The sequence below is a fragment of the Caretta caretta genome, chromosome 3 (genome assembly GCF_965140235.1).
Source record: "Caretta caretta isolate rCarCar2 chromosome 3, rCarCar1.hap1, whole genome shotgun sequence".
Classification (NCBI taxonomy): Eukaryota; Metazoa; Chordata; order Testudines; family Cheloniidae; genus Caretta; species Caretta caretta.
The window spans coordinates 101,383,667-101,402,237 of record NC_134208.1 but is presented as its reverse complement, the minus strand read 5'-3'; the positions used below and the strand labels follow the sequence as shown (position 1 = coordinate 101,402,237).

General features: G+C 39.8%; 1 protein-coding gene across 7 annotated transcripts in view; it reads right to left on the bottom strand.

Moving 5' to 3' along the window:
* The window catches only part of ENPP3 (ectonucleotide pyrophosphatase/phosphodiesterase 3), an 89,909-nt gene that overhangs the window by 12,818 nt on the left and 58,520 nt on the right, over window positions 1–18,571 (bottom strand). For all 7 annotated transcript variants that reach the window (XM_075126749.1, XM_075126752.1, XM_048844542.2 and 4 more), the window contains exons 15-20: window positions 10,986–11,113; window positions 8,351–8,417; window positions 5,078–5,165; window positions 3,913–4,085; window positions 3,777–3,828; window positions 2,817–2,971 (exon numbers count right to left, since the gene is read on the bottom strand). In XM_075126749.1, coding sequence (XP_074982850.1) covers window positions 2,817–2,971; window positions 3,777–3,828; window positions 3,913–4,085; window positions 5,078–5,165; window positions 8,351–8,417; window positions 10,986–11,113 — 663 coding nt within the window. The remainder of the gene's footprint in view (window positions 1–2,816; window positions 2,972–3,776; window positions 3,829–3,912; window positions 4,086–5,077; window positions 5,166–8,350; window positions 8,418–10,985; window positions 11,114–18,571) is intronic.

The window sequence follows — 18,571 nt, the reverse complement described above, 5'->3', positions numbered from 1 at the left end:
TGGGGTAATACCAGCAGAAAAAATACTTAAACCACAAAAAACAAAGATCCCATAAACCCAAAGCACCAAGGTCTTTTTTTCCATAAATCATAAAATACCAAACAAGTCTCAATTCTGTTTTCATCACAGTGCAGTAAAGATTTTATTCTTTAAGGATAAGATTCAAAAGCTAATCTAATTTACAATATTTTTATACTAAACAAAAAACCCTTGCATGTAATTTTCTTTATCTACAAACACACTCTAGAGTCATATCCAGAGGAACTACAGCAAACTCAGAAAGGCAAATAAAATTATAGTGTTCCAGAGTGCAAATTCAACTTACAACCAACAAAATATTATAAAGGGTATGGTAGCTTTGAATTCTACACAACAGAATTAGTGTTCCAGCCTGTTACATCCTGATTGGGTGGGAGAGGTGGGTGGCTTGATGCAACCAATTCCTTCCTCTCGAGGAGATGAGTATGTTACCTCAGAAATGCATTCCAAGCACCAATAGTTTAAATCAGATTTTCCTCTGAATCAGAGTCACAGGTAACAGAAAATCCAGCTGCTGTTACTGGTATACTGTCTGTAATTATGATAATATAAATATTTGTGACAGCTTATTAATATCCAGTCAGAAAGAATTGTTCATTCATAACACTGCTAACCACACACAAAGAAAATTACATATAAGAACTTTTTGAGCCAGATTTTTGGCCCTGCACTGGCCCCTTTGCACTGATCCTGATTAACCAGCCACCTGAGGGAAACCCCAGGTGACAGTCAGCAAAGACTCAGCCTGCTTCATTTTGTTGTCCTGCTTGAGTCTCTCTGTATCTGTCTAGCAGTCAGAAACACATCCGCCTAAAGGCACTGCTAACCACACAGCATTGTTTCTCCAGCTTATAGGTAACCGCAGGATGTACTGCTCATTTAGAGGAAAACTATTTCCATGGACCTTGGCATCTCCATGGTATGGTGCCCAAAGCATACAAGCAGATACAGTTACTACAGCCACCTAGCATTCATCTATTGGTAGAAGTAATGAGGCTTTTGGCATGCTTAAAAGGGAGCGGAGCAGGCTGCGGCCGGGTCACTGCACTTACCATGCATATATATCAATCACACTGCTAAGGAATTGTAAATACACGGAATATATTTGCAACAGAAACTGCATTAGTAGAAACTATTCAGTAAGTTTGTATATTTTTGGAAAGCTTTCTTGGTAGAGAAAGCCAAAAATAAGCATAAGAAAACTTGCAAGGACTCATTCTTGGAAATCGTAGTTTGACTTTTTTCTGACTGATAGACAAACTGCAGCCCATGTGCATGACTGCCACTGAATGACCAAGAGAGAGCACTCATCTTTTGGTTTTAGTTGTGTTTATTTTCTCATTTATTATTATTTTCTCTCATTGTTCTTATTCTATTCCCCTCCTTTGCCCTGTGGGACTGTGTAGTAGTTTTTACTCAATGGCCAGCAGGCCTAGTGGGCAGGCCATGGCTCAACAGTCCCGCCATCCCGCAAAGTCCTGGCATGGGGGGAGGAGAGGACGCAGGGGGACCCAGGACCTGGCCCAAGTATAGTCCTGGTCACCTCTTCCTGATACAAGTGACCAGCTTCCCTTGAGCTACCCCGTTCTCTATTCAATTTGATGCATGGGCGCCCCCTCAACATGGAGTTCCCAATCAGTGTCAGCAGTTCAGTTAGTCAGATAAGCATTCCTCGACTCTCTTCCTAGAGCCCAGTTATTTTCCCTCCACAGGGAGAAAAAAAAGGGGGAAAAGGGTCCCAGTTGGGTCTTGGCCACAGTCCAGACCCCTTCTTGTGGGTTGCTTTGCCTCCAAAAGCTGCAAACCAACTACTTCTCCTTCATTCTCATCCCCACCCACCCACCCCCATCCCAGAGTGACAGAGTCCCCTTTTGAGCAGATCCTCCATTTGGAGTATGCTTCACAGCTGCGGAGGGGCAGGGAAGGGCCCGCTTTTCCCAGTACTGCTTCTTCATTCCCTGCAATTTCGACACCCATGGCTGGCTCATGCCAGCTGACTCAGGCTCACAGGGCTCGGGCTAAGAGGCTGTTGAATTGCAGTGAAGACATTCGGGCTTGGGCTGCAGGCTGGACTCTAGGACCCTGTGAGATGACAGCATGAGAGATGCAGCCCAAGCCCGCATGTCTACACTGTAATTAAGAGCTCCTTAGCTCGAGTCAGCTGGCATGGGCCAGCTGCAGGTTTTTAATTACCGTATAGACACACCATTAGTCTCTGTGTTGGGTCTGTAAATGTCCTCACAGACTGTAAGGCAGGTTCTGTGCCTCTGCTTTCCTATCCTATTTCCCATTTTATACAAACAGGTTTAGTTGAACCAACTTAACTGTTGTGCTTCAATCTTTGTATCTTTTGTGCCCCTATCAAGTGGCCATTTCCACATTTTAAAATAATTTTTAAGTTATTCAAGGTACAATTAGTTTTGGTTATTATACAGGTTGTTTTTCAAGATACGCTAGATTTGGACAATTCAGGTGTGTTTAAAAAGCATTACAAATATGTTGCTTAAACCCCCTGCCACCATTTGGAACCAAACACTAACCTGGAACTATATTGCTTTGGGGGAGTAAAATAAAATTCCACCTTTCCATTACCAGACTCCAAGTAAACTCAACCTGTTCTGTTCTCAAAAGAAAAAAGATTACATTGCAAGAAAGAAATAATCCGGAAGAGTCATATAATGTCCCCTGGTTCATAACCAATTTTCCTAACGAATGCTCTGCATTTTCAGAACAGTGGGTCATTCCATTATGAATGGTAAGTATATTTGATAACCTACAGTTTTATTGACAGTGTATGCACTCCACAGTGGCATCCAGATGTTGTGACTGTATCCACTCACATACTGATGATGGTGAAGAAGGCAATAGGTGTTTTGCTTCTGTAGAACTCTAGGTCTGCCATAGGGCAAATTATAGGTCTCCGCCTTCTTTACTAGAATGTAAACAATAGTTACTGAATTTTGTGCTTATGAAAAGATTTTTCTTGACAGAAAGGCATATGGGATGAGCAAAAATATACATCAAATGCAATGATGTTTTAATTGACTAAAATATGTACAATCTAATAAAGTATAAAGATGTTTAAGGATCTGTACTTCTGGATATTTGAAATTGTGCAACAATATTTTTCACGATATGTTTAAAATACGTAAGTTACTCAAATATGACAGAGAAAATATCACAAAAATCCAGGGCTTGATTTTCCTCTAATTTATGCTAAGTTTACACTGATACAGCTCTGTGGACGTCAGTGTGTCAGTGAACTAAGAATCAGGCCCTAGCTGACTATGAAGTTTGTTATATAAACCAAGTGCCAAGAACATCCACCAAAAGAATCCAGTTATGCTCCCCAAAATTATGTGAACAGATGAAGGGCAAGAGATGGCTGAAAGGCTGGGAATAGTAGTTTTATCTCCTGTTTTCCTAAAGTACCTTGGGCCTGATCCAAAGCCCACAGAAGACAATAGGTGTCTTTCCATTGACTTTAATGGGATTTGGATCAGGACCCCAGGGAGAATTGTTGCTGTAAAAGATTCTCAGCCAACCTCTTCTCCATAGACAGGAAAGGGAAAGGGGGAAATTACTAATTATGGGCTAGATTTGGTCATCCTTGCTTACCTTCAGTTGCACTTTACTCTGCAAATAGTCCCACTGAAAGCAATAATATAAAATAAAAAAAAAAACACAAGGGCATAGATTTTACATCACCCCTGCTCCTTTTATTTCCAACAACTTACTTCCTTCTGAGGTGAGATTTAATCTTTGATTTATTGCTTCCAAATCCAATGCCTGTAAAATATAATATTAAAAGATTGTTCAGGAAGAATTCATGTTCTGATTGATTAAAAACAAAACTCTGGACCCATTACTTACTAATGCGGCACATGTGCATCCTAACCCATCCAGAGGAGTTGATGTGGTAAAGGGGCATGAAGATGGAGGTGACTCTTCTTTTGAATGCGATGGGTTATAGAAAGGTGTCTTCAAAAGATGATTTAAACTGCCATGAGTTCCATTGTTTGGTGCAGGTTTAATACGCAGCAGATCTGATTAAACAGGTTACAAAACATTTGAAATTTTTGCAAAAACATCCTGATGCCCTACAGAAGAAAATACCAGGAGTTTCATTTGCCTGACAGCTACTCCTTTATGCATTCCTTCTAAATATGACAGCAGAATTTCAATTACCTGAACCGCTTGGGCACCCACAAATGCACACATGGATAATTGAAACGCTGAATAATAAACGGTTGAGTTAATCGGGATTCAACAAAAACAAAACTGAAATAAATATTTAAAATATAATCCAGCACTGCAACAAACAATGAAGAACCTGGTTAATTAACCAATTGCTTATAAGTCAGGCAGTTGAGTTTGCAATTTGTTAAATATGGAGGGTCTAATAGTTTCCACAGTATAACATATCTGCTATGTTTTATGTAAAGTTAAGCATTAAGGTGTTGCAGGCTGGTCATTTCTGGGTAGTTTTTACACTTTTAAGTGGTGGTGTAGGCATGAGGTCTGATTATTTTAACCATGTTACAGGTGTCATTATTTGAGACCATTACATTACACGAGGAGGGACACTGAAATGCTTCATTTTATGTGATCGTTAAAAAAATTACAGAAAATTCCACCTCAAACTTTGGGATACAGTGGCCTATCTAAAATTCTGACGAAGAGTTGCAACTCTCTGCAAGATTCCTGCCCCAAGATGGCCACAAGGAGCTCCCATATGAGCTCATGCATATTTGCAGCACATATATTTGTTAGGAGCACTTTTCCACTTCATGATTCTGTCTCCAATCAGGAAAATTTCCCTACTTTGCAGCTAATTTCTTGATAAGTGTGAGCCAATATACATAAGCTTGAAATCCAATGTGATGCCCGTGGGTGGGGCGAGGCACTTGGTACAGTGTTATTAGTTTCTGGATGTATTCACTAATGTTTCTGTAATCTTTGTCTTAGCTCATAACATATTAGCATCTGAAAACCTGCTTGTGCATTACTAGCTGCAGTACTGGTTGTCTATACTCACCACACATTAGATTATAAATTTCTATGTTTTCAAAAGGTTCCACTTCAGTTTTTTCCTTAAAGCTCGGGCCATGTGCCATGAAGATGGCCTGGATTGTAATAATAAAAGCTGTTATCTAAAAGAATTCAAACTAGAAAACAACAGGAGTTAGATTTTAAAAGAACTAAGAGTATTGGGGCAGATTCTGCACTCTGTCACAATAGTTAATATCAGTGGGATTATTCTGATGTAAGAGAGCAGAATTTAGTCTGGCAAAAAATGCCTTAGGCACCTAACTACAAAAGTAGGTTACCAGCTGTGGGTCACAAGCAGGTAGGCGCCTCCCTGCAGCCAGGGGCAGCGGAAGCTTCCTAATGGAGGGGAGGCCATCGGCACCTGAACCGTGACCCCACCCCTCACACCATCCCTTTCCCCTGAGGCCCATACCGCCTCTTCACCCCCAAAACCCCTCCACCCATTGCTCGTCCTTACTGCTGGTAAAAAGTGGGGGGACCATGGCTCCTCCCTGTCCTTGTTCCAGCGCCCCGCCTGCAGTCTATACTCAGGCACATATCTCCATGAGAGGGTCAGGGCTGAGTACACACCCATGTCATCAGTATCTCCCATTGGCTATCCTAGATGGCTCCCTGCCTAGAGTGCTGCCTTTTATGAATTTCAGACGAAGGTGCCTATCTCTCTGCATGCATTCTATAGAGAGCCTATGCACCTAACTCAGGCTTTGAGAATTGCTGTGTTGTTCCTGTGTTTTTCTAGGGCCTAAAAGTTACAATGCCTAAGTGAATCTAGCCCTAAGTGTCTTAGGCTCCTATGTCCCATTTTCAAAATTGATTTAGGCATTTAGGAGATTAAATCTCACAAAAGTTGACTGGATTTACACTCCTAAACACTAAAGTCACTTTTGAGAAGGGGCCTTAGGCGCCTAATTCACTTAGGTTTCAGAGGAGCAGCCGTGTTAGTCTGTATTCGCAAAAAGAAAAGGAGTACTTGTGGCACCTTAGAGACTAACCAATTTATTTGAGCATAAGCTTTCGTGAGCTACAGCTCACTTCATCGGACGCATTCAGTGGAAAATACAGTGAGGAGATTTATGTTCTGTGTGTATATAACGTGTAGCTCCCGAAAGCTTCTGCTCAAATAAATTGGTTAGTCTCTAAGGTGCCATTAGTCCTCCTTTTCTTTAGGTCACTTAGGGTAGGGCTACAGAGCATTTTGGAGCACACCTCCTAGCCTAGTTAGACAGACTCGGGCTCACACTAGTGCTCTACAAATAGCTGCACAGACACTGCTTTGAAGTTGGGGCACAGGCAGGAGCCTGGGCTCCAAACCCCACCCCTTTTCCCTAGGCTTCAGAGCCTGAGCTCCAGCCTGAGCCGCAACGTCAAAGTGTTGTCTACATAGCTGTTTTTTAGAGCACTCGCACAAGCACTGCAAACCCAAGCCTATCAATCCGGGCTAGGAGGCTCACTCCAAAATGCTGTGTAGACATAAAACTTTAAGAACATTTTTCTCTGCATGGCTGCAGCAACTAAGTTCCATGATCTGGGCTGCTGGTCACTAGTTTATCAGAATCCCAAACCTCAGCTGAATTTAGGATTCCACCTGAGGCCTGGGTCTACACTGAGAAGTTATATCACCATAGCTACGTCAATCAAGGGTGTGAAAAAACACACCCCTCACCAACACAGCTATGACAACATAAACCCCAGTGTAGACACAGCTATACCAATGGAAGAGGGCTTTTGTTGACATAGCTAACTTAGTTCAGGGAGGTGGTGTTCCTGCATCAACATAAAAACCCCTTCTGTTGATGCAGGGAAGTGAGCTGTAGCTCACGAAAGCTCATGCTCAAATAAATTGGTTAGTCTCTAAGGTGCCACAAGTACTCCTTTTCTTTTTGCGAATACAGACTAACACGGCTGTTCCTCTGAAACCTGTCATTATGCTGGTATAGTCTCTGTGGTATAGATATACACTCAAATATTCTCAGAGTTTTAATCCAAATACTCCTTTGGGATGCTCAAATCATCACTTAAGCATTTATATGCCTAAGAGTTAATATGAGCATCCAAATATAGGTTTTGGACATACTATTAAAGACTCATTCATAAACTGAGAACAGGGTAGATGAATAGATGAACAAGGACTGAATCCTGAAACATATCTGTTACATGGAATGGGTCTGAAGCTTATTACCAACAAAGAAGAGAAGGCCAGACACATACTTCTGTTTATCTTTTTCCATAAAACAAAGACAGGAGGACATCAAATGAAATTAAAGGAACAAAATTTAAAAGGGATAAATAGAAATACTTCTTATACTTAGTATAAATGGCCCTTAAACTGTGAAACTTACTGCAGCAGGATATCATTGAGGCAAATAAGCCAATAAATTCCATCAATTATATAAATTTTTACATGACTAATAATATCATTTGCATTTAAAATAACTAGGATTAAAAACTTTAAGGGCTGACACTTAGCTATGGTCAGGAAATTGTGCCTCAAAAGTATAAAGTATTGAAGTGCATTATGGAAATGTTTATGCTTCTCTCAAGCATCCTGAACTTGACCACTGCAAGAGACAGGAGACATGACTAGATGGACCAATGGTCTATTCTGGTATGGCATTTCCTTTGTTCTTTTAATAGGAAAGGGATTTTGAACTGACTAATATAGAAGAACACTTAATGCTTTCTGACTAGCACTTCTAAAGAACACAAACAGGATGCTGTCAAAGGAAAATATTATGAAGGTATATTATCTCATTGTAAAGCACTAATTTGTCCTTACACATACTGTATCAACAGAATAAATATGATTAATGTTCTCTATGAACACATGCCATCTGAAATGTAAATACTTGGTAAAAAATGAGGGAATTTCTGACGATTATGTTCTCATGTGCTTTTAATGAGGCTGTGTGAACTCTGCAGAGTTCTGTTTCTCACCATGATGTGTTTAGTTTAAGGTACTGTCGTTTATATGACTCTTATATTTTTTAGATGCACTGAGACATGGCTAAGTATTAGACTCTTAAAGGTGGTGCACAATCATAGGACTTTGCAAGCACAATTGTGGCTGGTCTGAACATTTGATTGTCTCCGCGCAAATTGTCTCTGTAGAGAATAGATTTCCAGGGTTAGATGTCTGAATCCCCATGTAAGAAAAATCAAATTGCAAAAATTGTCATATAGTACAGTGTATGGTTTATTTACAGCAAATATGTAGTTGGCTATACAGTGGCACATGCGTTTTGAGAAGAAATCACCTTACCTCCATACTTTTAAACTCATTGTCATAGCCATGATTACCTCCACCACAAAATGTATAGGCTTTATTCCTAAGAAGAAATCATTTTATATTGTAAGTAAAAATGGTACAAATACAACAAAAATTCTAGTTACCCCAACAAATTGGACTTTGGGTTACCCCCTGAGAAGAATGTTGCATAATATTTTGGTACTGATTGTTCTTATAACACAATGTTGACTTTTGCAGAGACCTCTGCTTCTCTTAGGTTACTGAGATTACTTTAACCAGGAATTTACCCCAAGATTCTAGCTACTGTACAGTGCATTTATGCCTCTGAAATAAACAGAGTAAAAGGCTGACCTCCGAATTGGGAAGTTCCAAAAAAATTTATCATCTCCTTGGGGCTAGTTTTATAATAGCCTTCCTTACTATTCACATTTTAAAACAAGACTTCTTCCTGGAAAACCCAACTATGGCAGTCCTGTTGAAACAATTTCAGATGGCTTTGCCTTATGAAGGAGCATTTAAATTTAAATACACCATTCTAAAATTGTTTGCATTTTTTCTACAAATTGCAGCCTTAGTTTTGATTTTGTATTTTAAATACAATAGAAATGTCATACTATTTGACTTACAATGAGTAGCACTTGAAAGGAGAAGACAAATATGAAAACACCCCAAAATAAAGAGAAATAAATATTTCTCTTTAAATATCTAGGACAAATATTGGACACTACTCAAAATAAAATATGAAGTCAAATGCTAAACAGGCATTTTACCCCTCTCTCAACAAAACTTAAGTTTTAAAAATATTATTAAATAAGATTACAGGAAAAAAAGTCCTCTGCTCAGAAACAGATAGAAGGTATTTAAGAGAAAAGAGAAAGAGAGTATTTTAAAAACCATCCAAGAAGCAGGAAAAGGTTTAACCATCTGGAGATCATTTAGGAATATGTATCCATATGTAAAATACAGTACAAAATATATTTCCAAAAGCTGAGCCAATAATAAGTGCAAGTAGAATTTGCACCTGTAGTGCATTTTCAACTGAAAATGCAAATGGCATGAAAGGAGCTCACAATTTCTGACTTTCTAAGATTTATCACCTTCATTTTTCCACATGAAAATTGGTACCCCAACCCTACGCTTATAATTTATTACCACTGCACCTCTGAGTGCACACACAATATAATTTTTTTAAAATCTACTCCCATGTATTTACAGTGTGTGTATGTGGAACACCGACAGACCACGCTCATCGGTGGGCAGGATTGAACCTGGGACCTCTGGAGCTAAATGCATGCGCCTCTACTTCATGAGCTAAAAGCCATTTGATTCTTAGCTAAGACTGGAGAGCAGACTCATTAACCTCTCTCTGTAAGTGGTCTCAGTGCCACTAGATGGGACAGAGTACCACACCCAGGAAGTGTCTGGGTTACATATGCCTACAGTATATACAGTTTGTGTACACACATGATTATAAGCAACTACGACAGCTAAGATCAGATAACTATTTCCATTCTAACCATCCCTTTTTCAGTAAATCATATCTGTTAACCACATCATTCACTTTTTGGTATATGTTTCAGGCTTAGTCTCTTCCCAAAGGTGATTTATTTTTTCAAGTTTGAGTAAAAATGCAGAAAATGTGGCAGAAAATAGACTTCCGCCATTACAAAAAGGGTCCTGCAAGATTTTTTTTGAACTGCTCTGCCCCTGGTATGGCAGGAGATAGAAAGCTAAAACTTGACAAGGTAAGAGTCCTAATTAAAAAGTGTTCTGAATATTTCAATGAATATTTCAATGAATCAGTTTAGATGAGCTATTACCAGCAGGAGAGTGAGTTTGTGTGTGTATGGGGGTGGGGGGGATGTGAGAAAACCTTGATCTATGCAGGAAATAGCCCGACTTGATTATGCAAAGAGTTGTCACTTTGGATGGGCTAGCACCAGCAGGAGAGTGAATTTGTGTGGGGGGTGGAGGGTGAGAAAACCTGGATTTGTGCTGGAAATGGCCCACCTGTTGATCACTTTAGATAAGCTATTACCAGCAGGACAGTGGGGTGGGAGGAGGTATTGTTTCATATTCTCTGTGTGTATATAAAGTCTGCTGCAGTTTCCACGGTAAACATCTGATGAAGTGAGCTGTAGCTCACGAAAGCTCATGCTCAAATAAATTCGTTAGTCTCTAAGGTGCCACAAGTACTCCTTTTCTTTTAATGAAAACTAACTGAGTTATGAACCTTTGAAAAACTGCAACACTTTTTGCATGATGGATTCTCATTAATTGAGCATATAAAAAGCCAATTCTGTCAGCCCTAGATGGTTAACTGATGTGATGAGATATTTAGTGAAGGTGAATAATGAACAAGACTTCAATTCACCTCATTTACCATGCAGATTTGAAGAGAAAACTCTATGCACACCATGTAAAGCAGTGGCTATCTGGCTTACACAGACACACACAATTATTTCCTTTTATATAGCCTCCTAAACATTCATCTAACAGTCTGGAAAATCCATCATTCTAAGGATCAGCTATTGTCTTCACTGCAAGAGATGCAGTCTTTTCAAACAGAAAGCAAATGACACATCTGTGAAGGAAATGAGGCATCTTTAACGATAAGGGTAAGAATCAATTGACAACCACAATTTACCTAACAGCCAACCACTGCCGGTCCACCATAAGATGAACTTTGTCAATGCGAATGTTGTTTGCGTAATGGAATCGCTTTGGCAAGTTGGGTGTCAAGTAGGGTTTGAAATGCTGGTTGGGTTTTCGGCACTGAAAAACAAGAAATGGTCCAATCACGTTCAGATTTGCACTACATCAAACACAAACACATCATTCAGCAATGGCCATAGATACTGTGGAGATTGGCACACTAAATATACTGTATATGTTGATTGATAGCTAGAACAATAATTTCTTCACTGACTTATTCCACCACATTTTGGTCCCAGTTGACAATGGATAGTAAAATGTCTTACTTGGATCTGTTACATAGGCCTTTGACAAGATGTACTGTAAGTGTGTCAGTCCTTAGTAGGAGGCTGTTGTAAAGTTATTGATAAGAACAAAGAACTTGTAATGGTAAAGATATTGGTATATGCTATGGTTAATGTTATTGGCATCCATACACTATCTGCAGTTAGTATATTAGTTCACATTCTATAAGCTAGTAGCTAAAGGTCCCTGAAAGTTACTCATTTTCTGCAATCTTTTACCAGTTTACCATGCAATAAATAGGGAAGAGGAATATATCCTTCACATGCCTATAAGGTGTCATTTTGAAATCATTAAAAATTATAAGCATGCAAATCACTTTCTTGGAAAAAGTCAATATCCAACTTTTGGCACTGTTGCTTATAAATGTATAATTACTAAAAGAGATAAGATTTGCTGAGTTGCCAAATTGTAACTTTGAAACAATCTGAATAGATTCTAATGAGATTTAATATAACAAATGTTTTTTCTAACATCCGCTAGTGTAGCTACAGTCAGTGTTCCTTTCTGGTTAAGAATCTGTAGGCTCTCAAAACACAGAAGTTGCCAAAAGTAGAAGAATAAAGGATCATAAGTTTATATTATGTGCCACAACAAGTACAGATCTGAACAAACAGAACCAACCTGGTGACCTCACTTCACAACTGACCACCCCTAAAACCTTGATTAGGCTTTCTGAAATTCCTTAAAAACAATATATATTTCTTGTTTGAAATATGTAATGGGAATTTAAAAAAAATAATGGTGCAACTGTAAAAATCGAGACGCTCCCAGTAATTCTGACTGGGAGATACTTTGTTTAAGGAATCTAGAAAGACTGAATTTTAGATAGGATCAGCTCTCATTTTAATGGTATTGTTAATAGTGATACCTATTGAGTTTTACTGCACTGGAGAATAGTGGTTCAATCTTACTGTTAAGCATCGGGAGGGCAGAAAAAAATGAGAAAGACTTTGTATGAGAAAGAAAGTGTGAGGAAAGTGAAGGCTTATGTACTACAGTAGAACCTCAGAGTTACGGACAACAGATTTACGAACTGACTGGTCAACCACACACCTCATTTGGATCTGCGAGTACACAATCAGGCAGCAGCAGAAAAAAAGAAAAAAAAAAAAGTAAACACAATATATACTTTGTTAAATGTAAACTACTAAAAAAAATACATTTGACAAAGTAAGGAAACAATTTCTGTGCGTGTTTCATTTAAATTAAGATGGTTAAAAGCAGCATTTTTCTTCTGCATAGTAAAGTTTTGTAGCTGCATTAAGTTGAAGTTCAGTTGTAAACTTTTGAAAGAACAACCATAACGTTTTGTTCAAAGTTACAAACATTTCAGAGTTACGAACAACCTCCGCTTCCAAGGTAATTAATAACTATGAGGTTCTACTGTACCTTTATAATTATCATTGTGCCTGCTAAAGCCAACTGTAAAATAGGGATCAAAGTAGCTATCAACAGCCCCAGGGCTGCTCTAATTTGCTTCCAGTTGCCAATGGCCCAGGAGGTCATTCCTCAGCAGTGCTCCAGCCATGCCCCTTTTCTCTGAACCATAACTCCTTTAGTGCGGGAGGGAAAGATGTGGCACAGATCAGCTATTCCAGCTCTGTGTTACCTGAGGAGTCCCAGTTTCCCAAAGGAATATTCAGCTGGCCAATTAACATGGCTTTATAGTACCTATAGTAGAGCAGTTTTTAAACTAAGAGCTGGTTTAAAGCTGACAGAGGGAGGAGCACATGGTTCAGACAGAGACATCCATTAGGGGAGGATCTACTAACGGAGATTCTCTCTGTCCTCGTAAGGAGGAGAGGATGGAAGATGATAAAATATGGGTAGGATCTGGTGAGAAACAGTCATATGAAAAAGAGGCCCTTTCAATTACATCACATAATGGCAGACAACTAAAAAGTGACCATTTTGAAGTGCTTATATTCAAATGCTAGAAGTCTAAATAATAAGATGGGTGAACTTGAGTGCCTTGTATTAAATGGGATATTGATATAATAGGCATCACAGAAACTTAGTGGAATGAGGATAATCAATGGGACACAGTAATACCAGGCTACAAAATATATCAGAAGGACACAACAGGTTGTGCTGGTAGGGGAGTGACACTATATGTGAAAGAAAGCGTAGAATCAAATGAAGTAAAAAAAAAAAAAATCTTAAATGCACCAAATCTTACCATAGAATCTCTATGGCTAGTAATTCCATGCTAGAATAATAAGAATATAACAATAGGGATACACTGCTGACCACCTGACCAGGATGGTGATAGCGACTGTGAAATGCTCAGGGAGATTACCATTAACAAAACTCATTAAAAATGGGGGATTTCAATTATCCCCATATTAAATGGGTACACGTCACCTCAGGATGGGATGCAGAGATAAAGTTTCTTGACACCTTAAATGACTGTTTCTTGGAGCAGCTAATCCTGGTACTCACGAGAGGCAATTCTTGATTTAGTCCTCAGTGAAACACAGGATCTGGTCCAAGAGGTGAATGAAGCTGAACCACTTGGTAATGGTGACCATAATATAATAAAATTTAACATCCGTGTGGCATGGAAAACACCACAGCAGCCCAGCATGGTAGCATTTAATTTCAGAAAGGGGGACTACACAAAAATGAGGAGGTTAGTTAAACAGAAATTGAAAGGTACAATATCAAAAGTGAAATCCCTGCAAGCTGCAGGGAAACTTTTTAAAGGCGCCATAATAGAGGCTCAACTTAAATGTATACCCCAAATTAAAAAACATAGCAAGAGAACCAAAAAATTGCCACCGTGGCTAAACAACAAAGCAAAAGAAGCAGTGAGAGGCAAAAAGGCATCCTTTAAAAAGTGAAAATAAAATCCTGATGAGGAAAATAGAAAGGACCATAAACTCTGGAATTGAAGTATAAAAATATAATTAGGAAGGCCAAAAAAGAATTTGAAGAACAGCTAACCAAGGACTCAAAAAGTAATAACAAAATTTTTTTTAAGTACCTCAGAAGCAGGAAGCCTGCTAAACAACCAGTAGGGCGACTGGACAATTGAGATGCTAAAGGAGTGCTCAAGGACGATAAGGCCATTGCAGAGGAACTAAATGAATTATTTGCATTGGTCTTGGTCTTCACGGCTGAGGATGTGAAGGAGATTCCCAAACCTGAGCCATTCTTTTTAGGTGACAAAGCTAAGGAACTGTTGCAGATTGAGGTGTCATTAGAGGAAGTTTTGGAACAAATTGATAAATTAAACAGTAATAAATGACCAGGACCAGATGGTATTCACCTAAGAGTTCGGAAGGAACTCAAATGTGAAATCGCAGAACTATTAACTGTGGTTTGTAACCTATAATTTAAATCAGCTTCTGTACCAAATGACTGAAGGATAGCTAATGTGACGCCAGTAATTAAAAAGGGCTCCAGAGGTGATCCAAGCAATTACAGGCCGGTAAGCCTGACTTCAGTAGTGGGCAAACTGTTTGAAACTGAAGTAAAGAACAGAATTGTCAGACACATAGATGAACATAATTTGTTAGGAAAGAATCAACATGATTTTTGTAAAGGGAAATCATGCCTCACCAATCTACTGGAATTCTTTGAGGGTGTCAACAAGCACGTGGACAAGAGGGATCCAGTGGATATAGTTTATGTAGATTTTCAGAAAGCCTTTGACAAGGTCTCTCACCAAAGGCAAAGTAAGCAGTCATGGGATAAGAGAGAAGGTGCTCTCATGGATTGGTAACTGGTTAAAAGTTAGGAAACAGAGGGTAGGTATAAATGGTCAGTTTTCAGAATGGAGAGAGGTGAATAGTGGTGTCCCCCAGGGGTCTGTACTGGGACCAGTGCTATTCAACATATTCATAAATGATCTGGAAAATGAGGTAAACAGTGAAGAGGCAAAATTTGCAGGTGATACAAAACTACTTAAGATAGTTAAGTCCAAAGCAGACTGCAAAGATCTCACAAAACTGGGTGACTGGGCAACAAAATGGCAGATGAAATTCAGTGTTGATAAATGCAAAGTAATGCACATTGGAAAACATAATCCCAACCATTCATATAAAACAAACAAAGTAAAGTATTTCTTCAAACAATGCACAGTCAACCTATGAAACTCCTTGCCAGAGGATGTTGTGAAGGCCAAGACTATAACAGGATTCAAAAAAGAACTAGATAAATTCATGGAGGACAGGTCCATCAATAGCTATTAGCCAGGATGGACAGGGATGGTGTCCCTAGCCTGTTTGCCAAAAGCTGGGAATGGGCGACAAGGGATGGATCACTTGAAGATTACCTATTCTGTTAATTCCCTCTGTCGCAACTGGCATTGGCCACTCTCGGAAGACAGGATACTGGGCTAGATGGACCTTTGGTCTGACCTAGTATGGCTGTTCTCATGTACCTTTGCATCACTCTCAGGGCTGGACTTAATTGTGTCTAGCTGCCTATTGCCCTCAGGGACCATTCCAGGAGCTAGAGAGCACCAGAGTAAAGCAATGCTCCAAGCACGTACTGTTTTCCCTGGTTACGCCCCCTATTCTGGAAGCCAGCAGTGGGGCGCTCTAGAACCACTACTGCTGGTTCTGTGCCACCCAGGGGGTTCCCCTACACAGGCAGAATCCTTATGCAGATTGTTAAGCTAGCTAATTGGTCTCTTTGTACCATCAGAGCAGCACAAGGGGCGATAGTGGATGTAAGAATCTGGTCTGAGGTGTTCAGCTGCTAGAGCTGTATACTCTGTTAGTATTAACCCTGTGAAATGAGAAGAAGTGAGCCTGGACAACCAAATAAGCAACTGAGATTGATAATTTTTTTTTTAGAAAAGGATTCTCCGAGATGGCTACATGACACCTATTATATATGCCATGAGACAAGGTCACTCCTTAAACTCTGTATGTTCTCATCTAGGGCAATGATAGAGGAAAACATCAAATGATATAATAGAATACACCGGTAGTTGATGCAAGAAAAATAGACTGAAAGAGGCTAGGAACCCTGGGCTGCACTACATACTCATGACCAACGATAGAAAGAAAAGTGGGAATTCCCAAAATTCTGGGCTATAACTATATGAGAGACATTTCACATCTCTTTTCATATACTCTGAATGGCTATTTGGATTATTTAGTTAACACTTAACTACTTAACAGGGATGGGGAGCTAATAACTGATGACATCAAGAAAGAGGAGGTGCCTAATGCTTATTTCACTTCAGTCTTCACTAAAAAGGCTAATTATGACCAGATACTCAACACAATAAATATTAACAACCAGGGGGAAGAAATGCAAGCCAAAACAGGGAAAAAACAGGTTAAAGAATATTCAAATCAGCAGTGCCTAATGAAATTCATCCTAGGGTACTTAAGGAACTAGATGGTGCAATCTTGGAAGGTTAGCAATTATCTTTGAGAACTCCTGAAGAACAGGAGATGTCCCAGAAGACCAGAGAAGGGCAAATATAGTAACTATCTTTAAAAAGGGGAACAAGGAGGATCCGGGGAATTATAGACCAGTCAGTCTAACTTCAAGACCTGGAAAGATATTGGAACAAATTATTAAACAGTCAATTCGTAAGCACCCAGGGGATAATATGGTTATAAGGAATAGTCAGCATGGATTTGTCAAGAACAAATCATGCAAAACCAACTCAATTTCTTTCTTTTGCTGACCTTGTGGATGCGGGGGAGGAGTAGATGTGATATAACTTGACTTTAGTAAGGCTTTTGACACAATCTCACATGACTTTCTCATAAGCAAACTAGGAAAATGTGATCTCAATGAAATTACAATAAGGTGGGTGCACAACTGGTTGAAAGACCAAACTTAAAAGAGTAGTTATCAATGATTTGCTGTCAAATTGGGAGGGCAATTTGTGGGGTCCTGCAGGGGTCAATCCTGGGTCTGGTACTATTCAATATTTTCATTAATGACTTAAATAATGGAATGGAGAGTATGCTTATAAAATCTGCAGATGACACCAAGTTGGAAGGAATTGCAAACACTTTGGAGGATGGGTTTAAAATTCAAAATGACTTTGACGAATTGGATAATTGGTCAGAATTCAGCAAGATGAAATTCAATAAAGAAAAGTACAAAGTACTTCACTTGGGAAGGGAAAAAAAATCCAGTGCACAACTACAAAATGGGGAATAACTGTCTAGGTGGTAGCACTGCTAAAAAGGATCTGGGGGTTATAGTGGACCACAAACCAACTATAACTCATCAGTGTGATGCAGCTGCAAAAAAAGGCTAATATGAGTCTGGGGTGCATTAACAGGAGCGTTATATGTTAGACACAGGAGGTAACTATCCTGCTCTACTAGGCATGGGTGAGGCCTCCGCTGGAGTACTGTGTCCAGTTCTGGGCACCACAATTTAGGAAATATGTGCATATTGGAGAGAGTCTAGAAGAGAGCAACAAAAATGATAAAAGGTTAAGAAAACCTGATCTATGAGGAAAAGTTAAAAAAAATGTAGTTTTGAGAAAAGAATACTGAGGAGGGACCTGATAACAGTCTTCCAATATGTTAAGGGCTGTTCTGAAAAGGATGATCATCCATTGTTCTCCATGCCCACTGAAGGTAGGACAAGAAATAATGGACTTCATCTGCAGCAAGGGAGATTTAGGTTAGATATTAGAAAAAACTTTCTAACTATATGGGTAGTCAAGTTCTGGAATAGGCTTCAAAGCATAGGTGCCAGCTCCATGGGTGCTCCATCCCTGCAGCATCCATGGAAAAAAATTAGTGAGTGCTTAGCACCCACTGGCAGACAACTCCCCCTTCCTCCCAGCACCTCCCGTCCGCCAGCAGCCCCACTGATCCACTCCTCCCCCTCCCCACCAGTACCGCCTGCCCACTGAGATCAGCTGTTCTGCATTGTGCAAGAGGTGCTGGAGGTGTGGGGGAGAAGCGGGGACGGGAATAGGTGGGGTAGGAGCTGGGGGGAAGGAGGCAGGTGGGGACGGGGCCTTGGGCGGAGCGAAGGGTTGAGCATCCCGGGGTCCCGAGGAAGCTGGTGCCCCTGCTTCCGAGGAAGGTTGTGGAGTCCCCATCATTGGAAGCTTTTAAAAACAAGTTGGACAAACACCTGTCAGTGATGATCTACATTTACTTAGTCCTGCCACAGTGCAGTGGACTGGCCTAGATGACTTCTCGGGGTCCCTTCCAGCTCTACATTTCTATGATTCTATGATTAAAAGTTTAAATGCTAAAGTCAATCTAAATTATAAAGACAAAGAAATGCAAA